The 15981-nt window shown below is 41.5% G+C and overlaps 1 protein-coding gene across 1 annotated transcript in view; it reads left to right on the forward strand.

Moving 5' to 3' along the window:
• LOC126456014 (uncharacterized) overlaps positions 1–14539 on the forward strand; it is a 259144-nt gene extending 244605 nt beyond the window's left edge. Inside the window, exons 7-9 of the mRNA XM_050091770.1 lie at positions 5042–5262; positions 9329–9331; positions 14239–14539. Coding sequence (XP_049947727.1) covers positions 5042–5262; positions 9329–9331; positions 14239–14539 — 525 coding nt within the window. The remainder of the gene's footprint in view (positions 1–5041; positions 5263–9328; positions 9332–14238) is intronic.
• The last annotated feature ends 1442 nt before the right edge of the window (positions 14540–15981 follow it).

A 15981-nucleotide genomic window follows, 5' to 3' on the forward strand; every position in this document is an offset into this window, starting at 1 on the left:
CTGTGTAAAATTCATAACTCTAGCCAGGATGGTTTCTTAAAAAGAGCAGAGCCCTGCTTCCTTCGCTATCCTTCCTCAATCCCATCCTGTCTACAGCCTCTATTGACTACATTGTCGAAGTGCCTTTCAGATCTCTCCTTCCATTCTTCTGAATTCCTTCTACTGTCAAATTACGGTGTTCCATTGCGTTCATTGGGCGCGCGCGCGCGCGCGCGCGCGCGCGCGCGTGTGTGTGTGTGTGTGTGTGTGTGTGTGTGTGTGTGTGTCCGCGTTGAAAGTAAAATTGTGACACATTGATGGAAACATTACATTTTCTCTGTTGTTGATGCCCTTATGAAGACTTTTTGAAAGAACATTGTGACACTCGGCAAATATCACAGAACTAATTATGGGTGGAAAATAAGCGATTTGAGGGTCTGTTGTGTCTTGTGCCATGTGTAGCACAATAATTGATCTATGAACAGTGTCCTCTGTTGACAACGACAAGCAATACACGTATATAGCAGCAGTCGATTTCATTTCACATTTTAAAACTTTGGGGAACAGTATTTAAAATTAAACCCATAATCAGCAACTTCATATATGTAATTCATAATTATATTATGTAAGCAAAGCCTGTTTTTAACTATTTATGGAAAGTGCATTTTATACTAGTTCAGGTATTCCATAGCACATGTCTTATACTTGCGAATACAATTGGCAAATGGGAGATGTAATATACTAACAATACAGTCCAGTATGTGACTCAAGTAGTCTTTGTTAGCAAAGTGTATGTTGGTATGTTACAACTGAATGTTACTATTAATGCAGTCCATAGTAGCAGAAAACTCGTTTCCTGCTATTGTTTTTACTGCTATAGTTCATTAAAATGAGTGGTAGCTAGCACACTAGTATTACTAAGTAAAAGGTTGCATTGACAGAGCGGTAGTAGAACACACACACACACACACACACACACACACACACGCACACACACCATGTTTAATACAACGACCTTACGGAAGATAAGCTGTGCTAGTGGAACATTCAAATTTAGACCGATGTACCATACATGGTGTAAGGCACAACAGCGCAACAAGTTCATTATTTACCGCATCTAAATTGTTCTATGATTCTTGTCAAGTGTCGTAATCAAGCTTAACTTTTAAAATCTCTGCAGAAATAAGTCAGCGATACAAAAAACGCACTGTCTCAGTCAAAAGTCATAATCCTACTCTCCACCCAGATATGCATCAGACAGATGCCTAAGACATGATTGCGAACTCTAAAGTAAAAGTTATTTTTCCATGTTTAAATAATTACAAATAACATTCTAAGCAGACAGTTGACATTTCAAATAGGCCTAAAGGAGTGCGGCAGTAAAACTACCTAGAGCAGATCCCTAACTACAGGGTTCAAACGTTAGCTAAAATACTACGCAAAGCAGACAAATACACAAACGAATAGGCAGTCTGAATAACAGCCAGCTACAGCACAGATACAACTAATTCACTTTCTTAGGCCTACTCTTGGTGTAAGGCATAATACACCCTCAAATTAAACATTTCCTCGTCTAAAATGTTCCGTGATGCGTTGTTGTTGTTCTAGAAATAATGAACAGCCCATCAGTTGCAAAATGGAAGTTTTATTAAAACCTCTTTACCATGTTTCCAGCGTTTAAAAAAATTTTAAGATCGGTGGCCATACCTCTTTTGAGAATTTTCGACGACATGTCCATAAATGTAGAAAAGCCTTTGAGACCTGGGCAGGTAAATTCTCTAAATTTTGCAACCGTAGTAAAGGGCTTTTAATTAAACTTCACTGTTTCTACAAGAAGCTCCCATTCTACAGCTGCTGCTCCAGCCATGTACAAAACTAAAAAAAAATTACATGCCCTGGTCTGAAAGGCAGTTTCTATATACACATATACAGACTTTTCGTTGGAAATCCTCGAAGCAGGTGTGGCTATCGATTTTACTAGTCTGAAAAATTTGTTGTAGTCGAAACAAAATATATATATCCTTCTGAGTACTAAATGTTATTGATACTAATAAAGTCGGTAGCCAGACATGTTTTTCGAATTATTCAGACAAATAAAATAGCTGTTAACTTGCTTAGGCTGTCAATATTTCCTTCTGAAAAAGCCTTTTTTATAAAAGTTTAAACCATGTTAAAGGGGTTTTAATAATCCTTCCACTTTGCAACTGATTGGCTGTTCACTATTTCTACAAGAAGATTTCATTGAAAGGTTGCTGCGCCACTTTAATTCAGAGTATGATGCATTATATTCATCACCCTAAAACTTGTTAATGTGAAACATACCGAAAAGCTTGCAAAAACGTCAGATAACGTCAATACGTTCTATGAACCACCAATAACATATCCACGGACAGAAATAACAACCATGTTTATGTATTTCGTACGTGGAGATACCTTTGTAACACTGACGATCAACACATTACAATTTAAATGTCGAAGTATTAAATTTACATTGCGCCACACACAAAGAGTGGGCCTAAAAACCGGAATTAATTACATTCTTCTAGTAGCTGGCAGTGATTCAGACTGCTCGTTTGTTTATGTATTTTCCTGCTTAACATAGTATTTTAACTAATATGTGACTTCTGTAATGATAAGCCTAATCAGGTTACTTTTAATACGTAATATTAATATTTAATTGACATCTAATTAATAATGTTAATAATACTATGTTAACTGTGACTATTTAGGCTGGAAATATCACTGCGCCATTTACCTTAGGGTTCACTGTCATGTTTTACACGTACGCTTGATGGATACATGTATGAAAAATATTATTATGACATTTGTCGGAAACATTTCACTTTTTTTCAAGTTATATACATTAATAGCTTTTTTGTGACTCTAATAAAAGTCTTTTTAAGACCAAAAATATTTTTCTTTATTTTAAATCATCTTCAGTGGTAAAGTTTCTGTTTCTTACGTCATTCCTGACGTTCTTCGTTATATGTGTGTTAGGCTTTTGCACACAGTACTTTCACTCACACAAAATACATTTCGCTTTTCATGTTCTGTATACCCACTTCCATTTTGCCATTTTGTGTACTTCGTACAACTGCGACTTCAGAAAAAGGGCTGTAAAAAAAAATAAATAAAAAAAATAAAGACGTTATCATTGCATTTTTTGTAATCCTGACGTGTCTTTGCTGACATTGCAAACAATTAACATTATCACAGTTGACAAGTGTTACAAAACAATTTATTTGTGGAAAGTAGTGTATTTGAGTCTCTATTGCGCCTACACCAAGTCTGGTGCACAGACCCCTCTTCGAATGTTCACTAATGCAGCTTAATCTTTAATTCCATGATATAAACAACATGTGTGTGTGTCTTTAAATAACACTGCGAAGACGTAAACTTTGCATTTTTGTGCTGGCGAATTTTAGCAGATATCTTAGACTTAGAGAGAACGTTTTGTCACTTGCCAATATGAAAGCTAATTAAGTTGGGGGTCCATTATGTCTTACACGATGTATGTTACAATCACTGAACTACAAATGCTGCCGTCTGATGGTGGTGACAAGCGACGGGAGTAGAAAGAAGAAAGTTTTATTTTGCATTTTGGAGCTTTGCAGAAAAATATTTAAAACTGAATTAATGTTCGGCAATTACATATTCTTAATTTTTAATTGCATTATGTAGGCGGGGTTTTAACTATTTACAGCGAGTATTTTGTATATTTTTCTCATATTAAATGCTATATACTGTAGTTTACAATGAAATTTAAAGGTGTGAGATAGAAGTTACTGACGAGACAGTCCAGTTTTTGACATGAACAGTTTTTGTAGGGAGGAATGAAAAGATATTTGGCAACTTTTTTTAACAAGTGCAAGGAGTGTGTGTGTGCCGTTTTTCTGTGTAGTCAGTTCAGAGCCAAATATTTTAAAGTTGACGCTATTTTCCGTAAATTCTCGGAATTTGAGACCATTCTTCCTAATTAAACCTGAGCATTTTTTCAGAAATGCTGAATATCTCTGATATCTTTGATTTTGAAGCCATTTTTAAAAATTTCAGGTAACTAACTCCTCTTTTTAGTACTACTCTCTGGTTATCTCTTGTGACGTCATCGTACTACCGTCTCATGAGTCAGTACTGAGAATGTTACGGGCCTGTTTCCAAATGTGTGATCCATGTACTACAAAATAAATATGTCACACATCTGACAACTGGTGGGTAACATTCTTAGTACAATTCAGAGGTTGATTTAAGGTGCGGTAGGAGCGGGTGTGGCTTGTCACGCGAGGATGATGGCTAATGACCCTACACATCAGGTGAACAGTTACTGATAGGGATGTCGGAACTTTTATGTCTTGTGTTTGTATTCCTTCTGTTTCAAAGTTTTTCAAATTGTTGGTTGTCGTCCTATTCATATTGATTCGGAATTGGACTATTTATAGACAGCACTGCAAGAAAATGACTCAAAAGCCATACGTTCCACTTTGCCACAACTATGTGACTGTGGGTTACGTTTTCCCTCAACCTCTACTGCCACCCTTCAACATAACTAATTCGATGAACATACTATCAAAAAGAGTTCTGGAGATTAAACAGTTTGTCATTATTACTGAGTTTATTATATCTTGAGTTAGTGAAAATTTCCTTTGTCAATCTAACGTTTATCTGATTTTCATTTGTTTCAGCCGTTGTCACGTATGATTTCACTCGATCGCCTTAAAGAAAAAAGTATAGCATTCCTTACTCCTTGCCCCTATTTGCTCCATTTCAGCGTTCCTATTTGTACTTGTTCACTGCCTGAGCCAAACCAGCAGACTATCTGGCTAAAGCCCTTTCTACAGGCGCCAAATACTAACCCCACTCACTAGCCAAGGGCATCCGCATACCACTTGTGATACAGGGTCCAGAGATCGGTAAGATTCGATTCCCTAGTATCGATAATCATATATATCCATAAATGTGGAGCATTTTGTTTCACAGATCTCAGAGACAGTGACCCTGTGGACGTACATACAAGTTTGCTGGTTGTGTTAAGTGTCGTCCTGAGTGTGGGCGGTGGCTGCGGCAGGTGATGGAGAACGTAGACACGCACGAGATCACGGCGCGCTGCCCGCGGCTGGAGCGGCTGCTCCTGAGCGGTTGCGGCACGGCCTTTCCGCACGCGTGCGCACAGCACGGCTGTCTGACGCGGCCACGGTGGATGCTGCCGCGCCTGCGCACGCTCTTCTTCGCGGACGGCGATGACTTCAGCTGGGACCATGCGCTGCCGCCTTGCTTCTGGGACGCCGCGTTCGGTAACGGCCTTCTTACTTTGTACTCTAGAGCAGTGAAGAACCACTACCTCGAACAACGCGGGTGATATCGCCCACTGGTGAGTTTGAGGCGTTGGGAGGGGCAGTAGTGGCCATTAGCTATAGAGGAGTCGGGGCAGGCATTGTATGCTTATTTTGTTGAATATTGTTTTATTTACTAGTTGCCACAAATGTAAATTAATTTACTTTCCTACATACCGGTGTGGTAACAGATATCATTAAGATACCAAATACTGACTAAAATACATTTTGATAACCTTATTGTAAAAATGAGACCAGAGACTTAAAAAGGGGCATTCAGCTACGAAAACGCTTTCTAATTCATTTTTTTAAAGAGTTAATGTTGAAGCCTGCTGAACCTTACGGACACTGCCCCTTCCTGCAGAGCTGCCTACTCGGTAGAAGTAAACAGCGTAATCGTAATATACAACGTAGCCACACTACTTTTCTACGCTAGGGCATGACGTGTATCCTGCTCGTGGGGTATTTAGTGAGCTGAACGACCCTGCGACAGCGAGCTGCTTTCGAATCGGCGTCGCGATGCGTCCGAGTTGATTTTGAATTGCCTCCGAGTTGTCTACCGTGGTTTGCGATGTATACTTTAAAAGTGGTTCAAATGGTTCAAGTGGCTCTGAACACTATGGGACTTAACAGCTATGGTCATCAGTCCCCTAGAACGTAGAACTACTTAAACCAAACTAACCTAAGGACAGCACACAACACCCAGTCATCACGAAGCAGAGAAAATCCCTGACCCCGCCGGGAATCGAACCCGGGAACCCGGGCGAGAACGCCACCGCACGACCACGAGCTGCGGACATTAAGAGTGTTTACTGCCTGAACGAAGCCCTGCCTGCCAGCGCCCTTGGAACGAACTTATAATCTGGGGCACAGGGTTTTGTTTAGGATTTTGTGCGTAAGTTATGATAAGTGTAATTGTATGTTTATATCCTCTTAATACGAGTAACAAATGCATATACAGCATTTGTTTAAAGATGGTGACTGATTTGTTTCTGTCACTCCATAGCTGTGTAGCTCTAGCTACAGTCTGAGACATCAACTTTTGCGTGCAGTGCACAGTGACGAAAACCACAGCAAAGCTGATGTAAAGTTACTTTCATTGTTTATTACAGGAATTTGTCCAGAGATGACGACATAACAATCGCTGTGACAACTGTGTTGTAGCGAGCGGACATGTATTGCACTGTATCAGCGCTGAGGTATCTACTGCGACGTGACACCACCGCCAACAGGAGGAAAACACTTAAGAAGGCACAGTTTACGCGTACCTTTACAGGTACAGCACATGCTTCATTCGGTCGAGCCATTCGGCTCGATACTGCGTGATTTTACATTCATGCAGCTTCCACTGCACAGCCTTTCACCGTTCCTTGGTCGTCACGCGTACATTGAGATACAGTGTCCCGTGCCGCTCATGCTGACCCAATTCGCCATTGCCCCAGCACCGCGTTTGCAAAGCCATGCGGAAGACTAGCTGCATCGCCGTGACAGGTAGCTTTTGCAGTGAAGACGGCAGCAGGTGCGCTTTTCGTAGTGCCACCCATGCCAGCCTTTACTGCGCTACTGCGCGACACGCCGGAACTTCTATGCATGTAGACTGCGTGCCAAGCTAACAGGACATGAGCTTCTAATCATCACTGGCAGTGTACTCAATGACCTGAATAACCGAAGATTTTACACAGCTGCTAGTGTCTTACTGACTTTAATATAGCCTCTTTTAACCGCTCAGCGAAAGATCTGACAAGGAAATTCCCCAAAGTGATTCGGCATGGACCACCAATTTAGAAGCACTGAAGCATCGTTGTTGAGACTACTGCTTGTGTACTTCGTACGAATATTCGGTGGACCACCATGGGATGAGGGAGCATACACATAGGCGAAAGTGGGTCTGGTGTTTAGGCATAGTTACAGTACGATGACACACAGGATGATGCACATGTCGTCTCTTCCTAATGACTGTTACGGCAGGAAGAACACCCAGCCACAAAGTTAAAATAAAGTAGAAAGCGCCAAATCATGAAAATAGCGCCCCCATACGACGGGACAAACTCTAGGAAAGGAGGAGACACAACCGTTATCCACACCGTCAATATTCGAATAGTAATTGGAAAAATAGATGCATTCTCTCGGCCAAAAATTGGCAATTGCCATTATACCTAATTTGTTAGAATATTTTCACCTGAAAGTATGAAGCCTTGCAGAGTAAAGAGATCACTTCGAAAAGTTGCATCCTGCCAATTATGGTAACTCCCTTACATTTTCCCAAGCCTTAAAATCCAGGTCTGAAAATTGTCTTTGTTTTCTACTATGTCTCATTAATAGTGAAATGCAGGAAATCATTTGCCATTGGGCACACATTTGTACTGCTCATTTTTAAAAGAGTGGTGAGTGCAATGCCGGGAGCTGAGTCATGTGCTATGATTAAATTTGTTTCTTTGACTAAAGATACAGTCTCTAGAATAACTAACTCGACCGCCTTTGATATGACAGGAAAGGTTTAACATGTCTTGAAGAACATAAAATCTGTATGGCAAACCTGTAAATAGATAGATATAGCCAATGAAACGTGGTCTTACTGTGGCAATGTAATGGAGGAATTGTGACCACCGAAACGGAAGTGTGCATGCCGTTGCTCAAAATTTGTTTGAGACATTGCATGATCCTGTTCTAAACTTTTATGTTCTTGATAGACCTTCCTAGGTTACTTGATCAGCTAAAACTTAGCCTTTGCTCGCACCTCAATAAGACATAAAGATATAATATGCGTATCTCAGTAATATCAACGACCATACTCATTCCGTTTTCAGTAGACGCCAGAGAATTCCATCGGACGTTCCAAGAACAGGTTACTGACTTGGAATATGGCCACGAAGTTAAAAGACTCTTTCAACAATATGTTATTAAAGTCCATGAAAGTGATCAATTTCTTTACAGATTTCTAGCCAAAACCTTAGTGGAGAAGGTCTTCGGCGTGTTGTGGCACTTCCTAGCGAAATGCAAGTAGAATGCGATTTTCGAACTCGGGACGAACTCAGATTCCTAATTCGAGTTTCAAAATGCAGATATTCGAACAAGGCAATTTCAGTCTAAATGTAGCGAAATTGCCATCAGCTGGCCAGGTATAAGACAACGACTAATCACACGAATCGATCTGGATATTATAGCAAACATTATTATTATTGTTGTCTTTATTAGAATTTCATTGTACTTTTTACATTACTCTTATGGCCATTAGAGCTTTTGTGTACCTTCTACAGTCTTACTGAGTTCTCTGTTCATATCACATAGTAACGGAAACTTGTATTATTTATTTCATCAAATCGACTCCATCAGAATTTGTGTGTTACTATGACTTCTGTTCATCTATTTTCTGATATTCAGATGATTAAGATATCTATTGACCTTTTCGCAATCAATGTTAATTTGTAAAAAATATCAAATTTTGCAAAAATTTGTAGAGTAATATGGCATCTGTGATTCATTTCTTTAAAAAATATTACTAGTGAATCAACCAGTGAAATATTTTTGAGCATAAGTAAGTTGAGTTTAAGCTGATGGTTCAAATGGTTCAAATGGCTCTGAGCACTATGGGACTTAACTACTGAGGTCATCAGTCTCCTAGAACTTAGAACTACTTAAACCTAACTAACCTAAGGACATCACACACATCCATGCCCGAGGCAGGATTCGAACCTGCGACCGTTGCGGTCACGCGGTTCCAAACTGACGCACTTAGAACCGCACGGCCACACCGGCCGGCCTTTAAGCTGATGTAAAGCTATTATGTATAACAATTTACGCATCTTTTTAGCTGTGGTGATGGAAATAATTTTTGGAGACGGTAGTTTGTGTATAAAGTGAGCTGTAACTTCGTTTGAATTAGTTAGATCTGAGTTGGTGACGGCGGGTAGGAATTTGGATGTGGAGGTGAGGCGCTGTATTGAGGATGGTCAAAAACAACTGTCAGAACTACTAGTGTATATGATACTGTAAAACTGTCAGAAAAATATGCTTGAGACGAGCCTGTCTCAACCTTCTTTCATGATATTATTATCTGTGGAAACTAAACTTCCCCTATATTTTATATATATTCATAGCTAGGAGAAGGGTTATATAGAGATCTATACGTCTATCGAATTTTCTTTTGTGTTTCGTATCCGCAAACTCTCTTACTTTTTTCCATATACCCCGCAATCAATAAGCTCTGCAACGTGAGCATGTACATATGAACCAGAACTTATAAGGGTGGTTATATCTCCTTGGAGAGGCTTTGGAACTTTCCGTTAACTTCTGTTTCCAAACGTAACTTGTGTCCTTATGGGGCTGGAGGAAATATCTTCCAATTGGACAAGAAACCGATCAGCAGAATTATGGAAATTTTCAGTGGACTGTCTTCCCAAACTCTGGATCATTGTGTTGAAGTCACAATATTAGTTCCCGATGGGATTTTAGAATAATTTATTGGATCAAACATAAGTAAATTCTTCACACGCCATTTCACATGGTGGAATTGTGACGTTGAGAAGAATTGCGCACTCTTAACAAGAAGCACAATAGCTTCCCGAAGTTCACTGCTTATGTCAGAAGGAGCATTCCGAAAAATAGTATATCAGGTGTAAAGACGCCAACCGAGCTTGGTATGCCTTCTGGAAACCACAGTCATCTGCATCGACTGGACCTACTGAGCAACAGATCGTTGCCCTCGAACTCAGATGAAGAAATCAAAACCGTCACAGAACGGTGTAACCTAATGGTAAGGGTGGCCCTGAGAAACGAGTCTGGGTTGTTAGTTCTTCCAAAAAGTATTAATGAATACTTTCAAAGGCGGTTCATCTATCTACTTAAATAAAGTGTTGGCCCACTTTTACCCCTATTTATTACACTACATTGATAAATACACAACATGAAAGGAATAACATACATAGCAAGTGAAAGAATTAATGTGTGTGGGTGTGTGTGAAATCTTATGGTACTTAACTGCTAAGGTCATCAGTCCCTAAGCTTACACACTACTTAACCTAAATTATCCTAAGGACAAACACACACACCCAAGCCCGAGGGAGGACTCGAACCTCCGCCGGGACCAGCCGTGCAGTCCATGACTTCAGCGCCATGGACCGCTTGGCTAGTCCCACGCGGCGGTGAAAGAAATATCTTTATGCTGTATGTAAAGGGCAATTTAAGGTAATACATGCCTCACCTGCCAAATACTACAGGAAAGAAGAAGAAAGGAATAATCATCAGCTTACACATCACCTTTAAGAGAAACGAGTGTGGTGTCTCAACAGTGATTGCTTCGAAGTTGCCACAAGGCCTGGGACGCCACATGCAGTTACCATAGCTGAGACCTTAATGAGCCATGGATATCTAACCAAAAGCAACAAGATTCCGGAATCTAGCACAGTCCAAATTGCGCCAACCCAACATCTGTTAACTCTCATACCCGGTGTCCTGTGCTGCTGATTCTCACCGTGGTGTAATCTGAAAACAAGATAGATGTGACCGGCCGTTGAGAGATTAACGGTGGAACACCGTGTCTCTCTCTCAGAGATATTGAAACAGACGTACCTCACCAGACCTTCTAAACAGAGTGCCCTCGGCACGGCTGTCTCCTCCCTGCTCTCTCGGAAGTTTATATGAAACTCTCTTTGGTAACGCCAAGACTCTGTTAGATTCTTTCCAACCAAAATTTTGTGGAAAAGCTTCTATAACTCCCCTCCTCGGACAACTATTATCAGTTAGCCAATGGCCCGTGTCTCTGCTAGCATAATTTCTAAAAAGTGAAGGCTGCCATTCTTCACAGATGCAATAATTGTAGCCATTCTGCAGCTGTGTAACAGTTTAGACAGACCAGCTAATAGGGAGTGAGGGAATAAACAACGAGAATTGTTGCGGAGCATGAGGTTTCCAATTGTTCGGTCTCATTCCTGTATCACAGCTCGAACTGTGTTCAACAAGCACTATTTGCAGGACATTATCTTTCAGTGATGATGGTTTATTAGATGAGTAGAGGTACATGTTTACAATCACTGATGACAACTGATACAAACTATCTGAAAGAAACTATTTCTCACTGGCGTTAGTGAGATTGGGAAAGATGCAAAATTATCAGACTTTTTCTGTCCTAGGTAGGATTTTATTGCGTACTAAGGGGTCTAATAATGATCAGGGCCTCTGCTTATATCACCAGTGAGATGGAAAGCAAATATTTGGAAAGACATAGATTACTGGAAACTTACAAGAGTATCAACCAGAATTGGTCAATTCCGCAGAGGTATAGGGAGTAGTACAGGACAAATATCGTAGGGATAGTTTGAGATTAGGAGATGTACAAGGAATAATTGCAGACGTAATGTGTAAGTGCTGTTCAAACATGAAGATGTCAGTATATAACAGGTAGTGAAGCATAATATTGTCATGGAGAAGAAAAGTAATCTCAACAAATAAGCAAAAATTATTATTAATGCTGTGTATGTATCCATGGTACGATAATATTATATACACAGACAAAAAAAAAAAGAACGACGCACTACCAAGGAATTAGCCCATTGGGACGGAAATCGGAAGATGTGATGTACATGTACAGACAAATCGATGATTACAATTTCAGAAACTAGGATGGTTTACACAAGAGAAAGAGCTTCACAAATTGAGCAAACCAATAACGTGTTTGTTCACCTCTAGCTCTTATACAAGCAGATATTCAGCTTCGAGTTGACAGAGTAGTTGATTATTCTCCTGAGGGATAATTGGATTCTATCCAATTGGCGCGTTAAATCGTCAGAATCCTGAGACAGGTGGAAGGCCCTGCCCATAGTGCTCCAAACGTTCTCATTTGAGGAGAGGTCTAGCGGCCTTGCTGGCCCAGGTGGGATTTGGCAAGCACGAAGACAAGCTGCAGAAACTTCTTGCGATGAAGGGCAACAGAGCGGGGCACAGTATTGCTGTCATCCCACTATACGGTAAGGGTGCCGTGGATGACAAACAAAGGGGTCATCCTATGAAAAGAAATGGCACCCTGACCAATACTCCTGGATGTCAGGCTGTATGGCAGACGACAGTCAGGTTTGTATCCCATCGGTGGCTGGGGAGCTTCCACACACGTATTCGCTGGTCATCGACGCTTATTTCGAAGATGGACTCATCTCTGAAGACATTTCTACTCCCGCCAATGAGCTTTCATGCTGAAGACGTGTCTGGAGAAGCCCCAGACAGCGATGAGAAGAAGATGCCCAACTACTCTATCGATCGATGCAAAGCGAAGTAACTGATTGCCCTAAAGTCCAGAGGTGGATACCAACGTTTTACTTTGATGAAATTGTAATAACTTGTTTGTACAAGCACATCACATCTACCAATTTCCATCTCATTCAGATTATTCCAGTGTGGTGCGCTTTTTTTTCTCTTAAGAGTATATTTCCCCGAGCATTTGTTGATAAATTACGCTACTGGACATTAAAATTGATACATCATGAAGATGACGTGCTACAGACTCGAAATTTAAGCAACAGGAAGAAAATGCTGTGATACGCAAATGATTAGCTTTTCAGAGCAGTCCCACAAGGTTGGCACCGGTGGCGAAACCTACAACGTGCTGACATAAGGAAAGTTTCCAACCGATTTATCATACCCAAGCAGTAGTTGACTGGCGTTGCCTGGTGATACGTTGTTGTGATGCCTCGTGTAAGGAGGAGAAATGCGTAATATCACGTTTCCGGCTTTGATAAAGGTCGGATTGTAGCCTATAGCGATTGCAGTTTATCGTATCGAGACATTTCTGCTCGCGTTGGTCGAGACCCAATGACTGTTAGCAGAATATGGAAACGGTGGGTTCAGGAGGGTAATACGGAACGCCGTGCTGGATCCCAACGGCCTCGTATCACTAGCAGCTGAGCTGATAGGCATCTTATCTGCATGGCTGTAACGGATCGTGCAGCCGCGTCTCGATCCCTGAGTCAACAGATGGAGACATTTGCAAGACAACAACCATCTGCACGAACAGTTCGATAACGTTTGCAGCAGCATGGGCTATCAGCTCGGAGACCACGGCTGCGGTTACCCTTGACGCTGCATCACAGACAGGAGCGCCTGTGATGGTGTACTCAACGACGAATGGCAAAACGTCATTTTTTTTTCGGATGAATCCAGTTTCTGTTTACAGCATCATGATGGTCGCATCCGTGAATGCACATTGGAAGCGTGTATCCGTCATTGCCATAGTGGCGTATCACCCAGCGTGATGGTATGGGTGCCATTGGTTACACGTCTTGGTCACCTCTTGTTTGCATTGATGGCACATTGAACAGTGGACGTTACGTTTCAGATGTGTTGCGACCTGTGGCTCTACCCTTCATTCGCTCCTTGCAAAACCCTACATTTCAGCAGGATAATGCACTACCGCATGTTTCAGGTTCTGTATGGGCCTTTCTCGATGCAGAAAATGTTTGACTGCTGCCCTGGCCAGCACATTCTCCAGATCTTTCACCAATTGAAAACGCCTGGTCAATGCTGGCCGAGCAACTGGCTCATCACAACACGCCAGTCACTACTCTTGATGAACTGTGGTATCGTGCTGAAGCTGCACGGGCAGCTGTTCCTGTACACACCATCCAAGCTCTGTTTGACGCAATGCCCAGGCATAGCAAGGCCGTTATTACTGCCAAAAGTGGTTGTTCTGGGTAGCGATTTCTCAGGATATGTGCACCCGAATTGTGTGAGAATGTAATCACATGTCAGTTCTAGTATAATATATTTGTCCAATGAATACTGGTTATCATCTGCATTTTTTCTTGGTGTAGCAGTTTTAATGACCAGTAATGTATTTTACGGCTTTCGTTCCATTGTGGCGTTAATTATTCCTGTTTGTGAACAGACCACCATACTTTACAATGCACACGCGTTTTTGTATGTGCTGTGCTGCAGGTCCGGACAGCGCCGCGGGCGACGGTGGTTCGCAGAGCCGCGTGGAGGGCGTGTTCCTGGAGTCGCCGCGGCTGCCAGTCGAACGGCTGTCGCGGCTGCTGCGCCGCGCCGGCGGCTGGCCGCAGCTGCGCGTGCTGAGCGCGTGCCGCGCGCCTGAGCTGCGCCTGCAACCGCTGCAGGCCGCGTGCCGCGCCGCGCCGCGCCTCGCCTACCTGCGCGTGTCCGCGTGCGAAACCCTGCCGCCCACCCTGGACACCGCCGCGCAGCTCCGGCAGCATCTGCCGCCCGACGCCGCACTTTGTCTCGACTGAGGGGATGCGCAAGAAACGGCTGTAAAACACCATCAGTTCGAGAAGTAAAATACACATGTTGGCGGCTGAAACTGCAACACCAGGAAGGGTAGCAAATAAAAAAAGTTTGCTTATTGTGCGTATAACTGGGGTAAAGAGAATACATGACTATATTTCGAGGTGCAAATTTCACTAACAAAGCTGCCATCAACAATGGGTCTAACCATGCAGTGTATACTGTCCCATTGAGATTCGAGTATGTCATTCCAAGCTGCCTTATCTCAGAGCCAAGGTTCATCAATTGTGGCCAGCAACTGGTAGATTGCCAGACTGTAAGCAGCACATGAACAGTGGTTTTAATGCGTTAGAGATCAGTAACCTTTAAAGGGAGTAGATCATCAAACGGGTCGACTTTGAGCAGGAGAGGCAACACAGGACATTTTACTGTATGAAACTCTAGAATTTTCCAAATCTATTAAAAACTGTGGTAAAAGTTAAGATTATTAACCATAAAATTTGATTTTTTTCTAAAACGTAACAGCTCATTCATTTGTTCAAAAATTAAATAGATTCTAGAGTTTCAGACACCTGTAAGTATGGTTTGTATGCTGTGCAAAATTCATAGAACAACCTCACTTACTTATGAAGAAAAGTGTACCTATAGCAACAAATGCACCCAAAAGTAAGTGAAAAAAATCATAAAATTTCACATGTAAATGTTTTCCACTTCTGCTGCTACGAGTGTGAATCCTGAATCCTTCCTGTTCATGCTGACTAAGTTTTATGAATTTACTTGTAAAAGTATAGACAGTGGAAATTAAAATGTCCTGTGGTGCATCTACTGCTCATACCCGTTTGACGTCTTACCCCCCCCCCCCCCCCCCTGTAGGGTGCAAATTATGGTCAGAAATCAATGAAAAAATTTTCAAAATACACACAAAATGGTGCGAAAAAGGTACTAATGAGAGCACTTTATTTGGGTTTAAAACAGCTGCATTTACTTCCTTAGTCACTTACACAGGGTTCTATTATAATGGATTACTGAAATGCCCTGCTTAACCCGCAGGATAGGACCGATAGAATAAATTGTGGAAAGGGGCCAAAATAAAAGGCAGTCAGTTACACATGAACATACAACTTCCTTATTTGATCAAAAATTACACGAGCACAAAATATTTTTTTAAACACATAACTTTAATCTTTCGGACTTAATTACCGGCTGAAAGCCGCTTTAAAGTAAAAACGGCTGAAGGCCAATAACTTAAAACCCAATCATGAACAGAATTTTAATAGGCAAGCCTTATCTTAAAAGAGTTCTTTAGTTAGAATAAAGTAAACAAGTTAAATTGAAATCAGCTGAAGGCCGAACACTTAAAACTCCAAACATTAATTTATGAAGCAGTTCTTTAATTTAGACTGAAGGGCTTAAGAACAACAATCTGAAACTCAAACCAGCTGAATAG

The sequence above is a fragment of the Schistocerca serialis genome, chromosome 2, assembly GCF_023864345.2.
Source record: "Schistocerca serialis cubense isolate TAMUIC-IGC-003099 chromosome 2, iqSchSeri2.2, whole genome shotgun sequence".
Taxonomy (NCBI): Eukaryota; Metazoa; Arthropoda; class Insecta; order Orthoptera; family Acrididae; genus Schistocerca; species Schistocerca serialis.